This window comes from Pholcus phalangioides, unplaced genomic scaffold (assembly GCF_987345545.1).
Source record: "Pholcus phalangioides strain wild (caught in Gottingen) unplaced genomic scaffold, Ppha-v1.0 ptg000009l_1, whole genome shotgun sequence".
Classification (NCBI taxonomy): Eukaryota; Metazoa; Arthropoda; class Arachnida; order Araneae; family Pholcidae; genus Pholcus; species Pholcus phalangioides.
In genome coordinates, this window is record NW_028301602.1 from 43214189 (window position 1) to 43224449 (window position 10261).

At 35.1% G+C, this 10261-nt stretch overlaps 1 protein-coding gene across 1 annotated transcript; it reads left to right on the forward strand.

Annotated features, from left to right (window-relative positions):
• The first annotated feature begins 273 nt into the window (after positions 1-273).
• Positions 274-7851, forward strand: LOC149083115 (uncharacterized). The gene is made up of 2 exons (XM_089236256.1): positions 274-406; positions 4046-7851. Exon 2 carries the CDS (start codon positions 5923-5925, stop codon positions 6694-6696), a length of 774 nt encoding a protein of 257 aa, XP_089092382.1. The 5' UTR covers positions 274-406; positions 4046-5922; the 3' UTR covers positions 6697-7851.
• The last annotated feature ends 2410 nt before the right edge of the window (positions 7852-10261 follow it).

The following is a 10261-nucleotide window of genomic DNA, read 5'->3' on the forward strand; positions in this document are numbered from 1 at the left end:
CGAGTGAAGAGAGAAATAGGACATCTACGCTTAGTTTCTTCTTGATTTTCAGACCTCGCTGATATGCAATGATTATTCGACGTTTTAAATATCAATTGGCCGCGATCACAAAATAAAAGATAGGACCTTTAAAGAAATAACAATAAAATAGAAATTGTAGTGACATGTCGTTGATATTTAGTGAAGCAGAGAGAGAAATGCAATAGGTAATTCAATCTGATAACAGATACGGCTAGACATTCGAGCAGGTACGGTGATACCACTGATTGCTTATCACAAGACACTTGTACGCAACGAGGTTTTCGTAATGTCCCGTGCCAGCAGCACTTGAGATGAGCGAATAAAAAAGAAATTACATGTAACGGATGTTGCGAACTTCGGACGTTTAGATGGGACAAAAAGTCAAGTAAGTTGATAGAAAAACGCTCTTCTCTTCTTTTATCGAACTTGCTATAGTTTTTCTTCTTTTTTTCCGTTCTGTTATTTTAAACGTTTATTTTGTTTATCTGATTTTTTTTCCCCACTCTTTTGTTTTTGATCTTTCAAGTGTTGATTAACGGAGGGTGTGCCGGATGTCATTAACTTCTAGAATTTTTTTCTCGTATTCAAATAAACGATTATGAGTCAATTTGACAGTTTCCGTTGAGAAAATATTTTTTGTTTTCCTGCAGTAAAAAGGTGGTACAGCTAAAATTGGCATTTTACGAGGTAAAAGCGTAGAAAATCAAATACAGTGGATAAAAAAATGAAACACGTCAACCTATGTAAATACGTATGGAATATGGTGCATATATTTTTATACAAATACATACATATTTTTAGGATTTTTCTTTCCTCAAAATTCCTCACAAACCATGTAATCGGATGTTCTTTCGTAAAATCATCAAATAAAACCATAGTCAAATTCAAATATCAGAAAATATTTTCCTATGATACTGAAATATTATTTTGTCTTGTTTTATCTTTTCAAACGTGCCATTCAAATACTTATGAATGAGCTCAATATGAAAAAAAGCATCACGAGTTTGCTGTTTTTGTTTTTTGGAATGTAAATAATGTTCATGAAAATTGCAAATAAAGTAATGAAGGATAGTATAGAAAAAGTCTATAATTTTTTCATAAATAGTATAGACACAAATTTTGTAGGAAAAAAAAGTACCTCATATTACGAAATAAGGGTGAGAAAGAGAGATTGTGGCACAAAATAATGGTTATAATCATTAGTTTGATATTTAATGATAATTATCATCATCTCGCTGAAAAATAAAGTTAATTTATTTGTATGTTGATAGATACTATCTTCAAGACTTTAACTTGTATTATCAATTCATGTTTTTTCGTATACACGCATATTTCATATTTCATTTCTTAAAATAATTAATTGCTCCACAGCACTTGCTCTAGTGCTGCTGGAGCCCTCAAATCAAACCTTAAATGACAAGAAACACCCTTGAAGTCAGTTTTCCTTGCTACTGTACTACGTTAAAAATTTTCGAGACATCACCAGCTGACTCATTGATGCAATAAACAATAAAAATGACTCACCAATGTCCGTCGATGATCGAAATGGATTTTTTTTTAGCATATGAAAAAATCACGTTTCAAATAATTTTCAGTGCACGCCCCTCAATGTGATCACATTGGAATCCGAGGTTTTTCATAACAATATCCGATTGATAACTATACTATTAATTATCCATGTAGCTGCTCCATGCATAAGCACCAGAAACCAAGGGGCTGTGGCATTTGAGCCCCCCCCCCCCTCCAATAGTTTCTAAAAAAAATTCAATTCTCTCTCTCCATCACCTGCTTACGCGCTTGAGTCCCGTATATACATGACAACCAACAACTTTCAGCCCCCCTTAATGTTTTCTTCATTTCTCTCTCTCTCGACGCCTCTTCCTTCAATATCGATATTTATAAAGGAGCGTCAAGTTCAGGCATCTTCAACCCATTGCTCGCGAGAACCACGGTGCTCTCTTAAGTACCCAAAGTGCTTGATGCTCGTGTCCGATTTCGTGCATTTGAGCACTTGATCAAAGCTCGAATTAAACCATCTGGTACAAATTGCATTCAAGGATTGAAATTATCCTGATTTCATGCATTTGTATGCCTAACTTGCCGTAAGGATGCCAGTGCCGTCTTAAGAGCGTCATGAGCCCCGGGCCAATTGATTTTTCCGAGGCCCTACCTGGGATATTATCAAAAATTTCAATTAGTTCCCATTTTTGTGAGGCGCCCCAGGCCGTTCCCGGGTGGGCCCATGCAATAAGATGGCACTGAAGGGTGCTCTTCTTTTGATGATGGGCACAGACAGTGCTCGCGACTGGAAAAAGATTGAAGACCTCTGGTCCAGTTCTTCGCTATTGAGTTCGTTATTTTAGATATTATTACGTTCATACTACAACAGAGGGCTTCAACCTTTTTCCCAGTCGCGACCATTGCCTGTATACCCGTCATCAAAAGAAAAACCACCCTTACGGAAAGTTTAACATACGAATGCATGAAATCAGGGCGATTTCAATTCTTGAATGCAATTTTTATAAGGTGTTTTAATTGGAACGTTGAGCAAGTGCTCGCAAGCACGAAATTGGTACGAATATCTAGCACTCTGGGTACTTCAGAGAGCACCATGGTGCTCGCGAGCAACGTGTTGAAGACGCCTGGTGTAAAGAATCATCTGACCTAAGGCCGAATTGAAGGTAAGAGTTATAATTTTGAGATTTCAAGTAGGAATTGAGACTTTAAGTCAAAAGTTTCTCTAGACATTCAAGGTTAATGATACGAGTCGATCACCGCCTGGTCTTTGAAAGAGGATTACTTGACTTACCTTAAAGATAGTGGGGAAATGAATTTTGTTCGAGACCTTTGTTGAAAATAAAGAGGAAAAGAGTTGTGGGTGCGTGAAAAGAGTTTTTGTGTATTTTTGATTGTAGGGCCGTCAATCAGCGGCGCCGACATGAAGAAAACATTAGGGGAGGGGGGAGGCTGAAGTTGCTGGTCGTCCAGCATATACGGGATTCAAGCACGCGCGCAGTGCACGGAAGGTGCATTGCATTATTTTTTTCAGAAATTATTGGGGTGGGGGGAGCCCTCGGGTCCCTAAAATTTTCTTTTTTCTTATTTCATTCATTTATTCTGTTTATTCTGAATTTTCATCAGGTGTGGAATTACCTCTGTTAATTATTTTTCTCATTTTTGATTCATTGATTCTGAATTTCCATTAGTTCTCAAACAATTTCTTTAATTAGGTCCCAATTTTCATTTGTTTTGAAAAATTATTCCTTTCATCAATTTCAATTTTTTTTTTCTGTGAGAAATGTTCATTGGATTTTTTTTTTTGTTAATTCAAGTTTAATTGTGTGTGTGTGTCTATATTTTTCATATGGAAATTTTTCATCATTCCTGCATATTTTGTAATAATTTAGTAAATTTTAGATGCGCCAATTTCCCCCTTTCCCACACAATATATAAAATCGGATTAACGGGTCCCGAAATTGCAAATACTTCTCTGACCCAGCTATAATTTTCGCATCGGGTCCTACGTCTGATAAGGGTGGCCCTGTCATCGAGAATCTACTGTATTTTAAATTAGTTATGCATACAATATTTACGGTTAAATAACTGCTGAAGGTTCCTACAGTCGTATAATCGACGGTTCCTCATCAATCGACATTCACTTATAGCATCGCCCAAAGCCTAGCAACAAATGTCTTCGGCGCTAGTTAAAGAGGTAAGAGAAGAAAAACAAAAATACGCATAGTTCATTTTCTTTTCGGTACCAATTAGTTCTTTCTCTCCTTCTTCTCCTAATGGAGCATCTCTTGCGCCTGCCTCATACTAACAACCATCCTGATGACCTCCGCTTTTTCCCCTATAATAAAAAGCACGGCTTGTCTGTGGGTAACCAAGCCTTAATTAATCTCGAATTCCATTTGGACGTTCTGAACAGACGCTATTATACTAATAAAAAGGAGTTGTTTCTAATAACTCTTTTATATTTTTATCATTTTAATTCTTTCTTCTTTCCTTCTGCCTTCACCAGTCAGATTCAGCAGAGACAAGATGGCCGTCTGAGGAGAGTCCAGATTTTTAGCGCCGCAAATCACGTTCTTCTAGACACGGGAAAGAAAAGCTTAAGAACTGAAGTATGTACTTTCCAACCCTCTAGTGACTGAGACATTGGTTTCTTCTTCATTCCTGCAATAAACATTCACGTCTGACAGCGATGGTTAGTAGTATAACCCTGAGGGTTTCTGGCTTCAAATCCCAAACCTGAGGGTTTCTCGCTTCAATCCCAAACCTGAGGGTTTCTGGCTTCAATCCCAAAATTGAGGGTTTCTGGTTTCAATCCCAAAATTGAGTGTTTCTGGCTTCAATCCAAAAATTGAGGGTTTCTGGCTCCAATCCCAAAATTGAGGGTTTGAAAAAACAATCTGAATGAATGACAGATGGTTTAATAGTTGAAGAAAGAAATTCCCTTTTTTCTAAGACGCAGACGTTAACATGCTGTGACCTAGATTGAGATCAAGAGAGTTATTACACACTTAATCATCTTGTGCGTAAGAAGAGGAGAAAAGATTTAAAAGGAAACAAATCTGTTTTTAATTACAGTCGTTTACGAGACGTGTTTTGGTCAAGACCATCTCATTCACGATGCTTTCTTTTCCTAGAAAAATCGAATCTAAAAACATTTCATTTTATGTAATTAGTTTTTTTTTATTTTTTGTTTGTTTTGGCTTTATTTTTTTTTTTACTGTGTATGAAAGTGAAATTATAACAGTAGATATTTCAAATTCCTCATGCCATAAATCTATACATCTAGGAAGAAGTTACTTCTTTCACATTTGTTCTAAAGAAAATAAGAACGTTTTCGACATTAGATACTTTTTTAAAAGTGATCAAGGTAACTTGGAACCATATTTTGTAGGGGTGCAGATGAATGAAAATGAATTTACAAAACTTTGCAAAACAGGATGTAGTAATGAATGATCTTCATCATTTCCGATTTCCATCCACTGCACTCGTTGTTGGACCGTCATTAAGTGGAAAAACAACATTAGTTAGAAAGTTATTGAAGCACAATCTTTATGGGAAAGAGAAAAATAATATTTTATGGTGTTATTCAATGTGTCAACCCTGGTTTATAGAAGAATCAAAAATACATTTTTATCAGGGCATACCTCAAACGTTTGATGATGATTATAACATTGTGGTTCTTGATGATTTATTAGAATCGTTAAATGATGAAGTATCACGTTTATTTACGGTAACATCGCATCATGGTAATAAGAGTGTTATACTGTTAACTCAAAATTTGTTTCCTAAAAATAAATTTTTTCGAAATATTTCCCTTAATACTCATTATCTTATTTTATTTGGGAACAACAGGGATTCCAGTCAAATTCAGTGTTTAGCCCGTCAGATGTTTCCGGGGGAGTCAAAATACTTCATCGATGCTTATAAAAAAAGCACTGAGAAACCATATGGTTATTTGCTGATTGATTGTCATCCATTAAGCAGCAAAACATTTCGTTTGAGAGATTCGTGCTTCTCAGACACTGAAGGTATCTACTGGGTTTTTGCCCCAGCAAAATGAAGTCGATACGTAAGAACTATCATATGCTTGCATTCTTACAGAAAGCGAATCCATCTCAACGTCGTGCTGTTCTGAAAAATGTTAGTCCATCCCAATTGCATTCTATATGTGAGGTATGCTATAATGCGTTACATAACAAGGACCTGAACTGTAATGTTTCTAAACTTAAGAAATATAAGTCAGTCATTAGAAAGCTTGCTAACAAGAAGGTTTCAAACCGTGTCAAGAAACGGTTATTATCTAATCAAACAGGTGGGGCATTCCTACCATATCTTATTCCTTCTGTGATCAGCGCAATAGGCAGTCTTTTCCAACGTTAAAAAATGGCTAAAAAAATGGCCTTAGTTCCAGAAGAATATTTGTTACCTCGGCGAATGAGAATATCTGAGGAGTCACAAACAGAAAATGAAATTGGAAATCTTTTGAATAGCAACAACATGTCGGATGATGTCAAAGTGAAAATACTTAATAATCTCGTTTCGAAATACAAAAAACTGGTCCATACTCCGTATGATCCTGTTAGAGTTTCAATCCAAAAACCTGAAGAATTAAATGAAGTGACTGAAACAGTTATCGAATCACCTAAAAAAGTTGACGAAGATCCGATAGTTAAGCAGATATATCTATCAATTCCACAAACAACAAGGAAGTACGTTCTTCCACTTATAGATAAAATGATGCAAGCTAACCTATCTTGGAATGAACAAGGACAATTATTAATAGATGGGAAATCTTTGCCAGGTAGCCATATCATAGACATTTTCAGTTTTATTCTCAGAAATAGGCGTGGCACAGAAATACCCTCTGGCTTTCCATTGTTTTTTATGAAATTGATTAAAACTGGAATACCATTCGAATGGATACAAAATGATATGGTTAAAAGAACTTTTACACAAGACTCTCCTTCACCGATCCAAGAAAGTCTGCTAACACCAAAAAAGAAAAGCTCTCCGGATGAACGCAATATAAGTTCGGTGAATTTGCCTGAAGGCTACTTCACTCCAGTGCGAGTTCCATTTAAAAAAAAAGAACCTAAGAGAAGTACACGTAAACGAAGTAGAACGCACGAACCTGGTGCTCAATGGCTGAATTATTAGGGAATATTTACTACGATTTGGAAAATCCTGCTTCTTTTGGCGGTGTGAAGAAATTAGCAAAAAAAGCGAATATTTCTGAGCAGTTAGCAAAAGATTGGCTAATGCGTCAGGACACTTATACGCTTCATAAACCAGTCAGATACAAATTTCCAACTCGAGCCACAATAGCTTTAGGGCCTAATGAGTTATGGCAAGCCGATTTGATGGACATGAAGAAATATTCTCGGTACAATAAGGGGATAAAATATTTGTTAGTTGTTGTTGATGTATTTCGAAGGAAACTTTTCGTTCAACCTCTCAAAAACAAATCACAAGATCAGGTTTTGACTGCTTTCAAAACACTTTTCAAACAAGAAAAGTGTAAAAAACTCCATACTGATCGTGGAACCGAGTTTTTCAACAGAAAATTACAGACTTTCTTTCAAGTTAATAATGTCGAACACTACTCAACACAGTCAGCTTTTAAAGCTGCATTGGCTGAACGAAAAATTCGTCAAATTAAAGACAAGATATATCGGCTTTTCACATACACCTCAAAATATAAATACATTCACCTTTTACCTGCATTAGTTAGATCAATCAATGATTCGGTAAACCGCAGCACTGGTTTTGCTCCATCAAAAATTAAAAAAATTCATCATTCGGAAATTTTTGAAAGACTGTACGGTTCTAGCCGCAATGTTAAATTCAAGTTCAAAATAAACGACCAAGTGAGAATTTCGAAAACCAGGAAAGTTTTCCACAAATCTTATCTACCTAATTGGACACAAGAAATTTTTCTCATCAAAGCACGATATAAAACTCAACCACCAACTTATGATTTAATAGATTTGAAAAAAGAACCACTAATTGGACGATTTAACGAATTCGAATTACAAAAGGTTATAAAACCGCTCGATAGTACATATTGGAAGATTGAAAAAATATTGAAAACCCGTAAAGTTGGTAAGAACAAAGAATATTACGTGAAATTTTTAGGGTACAATTCGAGATTCAATCAATGGATCCGCGAATCGGATTTAAAAACATGAAAAATCAGTTTTACGTAACGCTCGCAAGTAATGCCAATAACGATTTGTTTCCAGAAAATACACAGAGTCATTTCATTACAAAATTATTCAATCCACTGTTTCTTGAGGGGAATTGGAAATGTGCCTTAACAGACATAATAATTCCAAAAACATGGTACAACATTACTGATGAAAACTCCAAATATCACGTATCATTTTTTGAACAGATTGATGATCCAGGTGTCAGAGAATATAGAATTTTTTTAACTGGAGATGATACAGCTACACTTAGTGAGAATATAAATAAAAATATATTACACACTGCTAATACCAATATGGTATCATTTAATGTGAAAAAGAAAAAGAAAGAAGTTACGATTAATTTACCCAATGAATACGAAATACAATTTAATAAAAACGCATCTGAGTTGTTGGCGATTTTGGGGTTACCTCAAGAGGATAAAGTTCTAACTTCGACAACACACAATACGTTTTTATGGCTACCTAGTAAGCAGAAGAATAACCTCGACAATCAGTATTTCACACTCATAGATAAACGAAATTTTGATATCCCAAACTTTATGATTCCAGTTAAACCAGTCAAAGATGAGTTTTCTAATTTATCATTTTTTTCAGCTTTAAATGAGAATATTAAGTTGATTACAGGCAGAAATGCAGTCGAATTTTCACTCGATAAAACTGAGAAATACGTTCAAATTAGAGTCTCTGAAGGTTTTGAATTGATTATCAAGAAGAAGGATGCTGCATCTTTTTCTGCTATGATGAATCTAAAAAAAGAAGTTACAAAATTTTCTCATGGCCTGACGGCAAGTGTATATGATAAAGGCGCTGTAGACGTTAACGATTCAGATTTTTTTGAAATAGAGGAAGTGGCATTTAAACGTAAAATAGAAGTTCAAAAAACCGAAAATTTTTCTCTGCCTCCTGGTCTCTATTCAAAGGGTGAACAATTAACACGTCATTTTGAAAAAATTAGTTTTCAAATGTTGAAAAAGGGTATGTCGAGAATAATTGTACCACCGAACCACGAGTTAAATCTTTCTAGGGAATTAGCGGATATTCTGGGTTTTGAAAAACTAAACTATCCACATGGTATATATTATTCAAAACATGAAATCGAGTTGTTTGCTGGGGTTTCAGAAATATTTATCTATACGGATGTCATTTCGAGTCAAATTGTCGGGAATATAATGGCACCTCTACTTAAAATTATACCAGTGTTAAAAGAAAAAGAAAATGAGCAGATCATAATTAGCTTTCCTAATCCGTTATATTGCTCTGTGTCGAAAAATTTTATCGAATCAATTGAAGTTATTTTACGTGATTCATCTGGTTCAAAAATTCGTTTCCAGTCAGGAAAAGTTTTTTTAGTCTTATCTTTCATGGAGATATAAAAGAAGCTACTTTTTTCCAGATTCTTATTATAGTGACTAACATCTAATGTAACCATGTTGTGCGCGCGAGCTTGTTGCAATTACTATATTAATCAACAAACCGGAGAAGGCTTACCATATTTTCAAGGCAGGTTAATTCAGCGGGGAAATGGCTTTTTTTCTAATATATTTAGATATGTTACACCATTTCTAGCCAAAGGTGGTCGATATTTGGGTCGACAGATTTTGAAAACATCTGCTAACGTTGCAAATGATGTAATAAGTGGTCAGGATTTTAAAACAGCTACTAAATCCAGATTGACACAAATGCGTGATTCCATTGCTAGCGATGTTATTGATAAGATCCAAAAAGGTTCTGGCCGAAAACGGCGCAGGATCACCAAAAAAAAATTAACCAAGAAAAAGCGAAAAGATTTATTTTCTTAAAGTTATAAAAATAGGCGATTGAAACAAAATATCTTCACATTTAATTCCAATATGGAACAAAGAGGATGTCCGTGTTTGAAATCAGAATTAGATATTTTTGAAAAGCCATTTATTCAAGTGGCTGTGGATGATTCTACTTTTGTAGAAGTAAAACCAATCGCAAGTATCTCACAAAAAGGTCCAATCGAGTTTTTAGTAAGTGGGAGTAACACTGAGAAATACATAGACCCTTCGAATATTTATTTACATTTGAAAGCTAAAATCGTAAAACAAGACGGTACAGATTTACCCGAAACTTCTAAATCCACACCGATAAATTATATTTTGAATACATGTTTTTCTTCGTTGCAAGTATTTTTGAATGATAAACCAATAAGTAACTACGCTAATTATGCATACAAGGCATATATTGAATCGCTTTTGTTCACCTCGAGTACAGCACAAAAAACTCATTTGACTAGTTCACTGTTTTACATTGACACTGCTGGCAAAATGGATGATCATGCCCCTCTGAACTCTTTAAACTCCGGTCTTAAGCACCGTCATGAACGTTGCAAAGCCTCCAGAGAGATGGATTTGTTAGGTCCATTACATTTTGATTTAGCCAACCAATCAAAACTCTTATTGAATGGAGTTGATCTTACCATAAAGCTAGAACGCGCTAAAAATTCATTTGTTCTAATGAGTGATGTATCTGACACCAAATTTGAAATT

Coding starts and splice junctions, on each gene's coding strand:
- LOC149083115 (XM_089236256.1), top strand. CDS start 5,923: ATGGCTAAAAAAATGGCCTTAGTTCCAGAAGAATATTTGTTACCTCGG.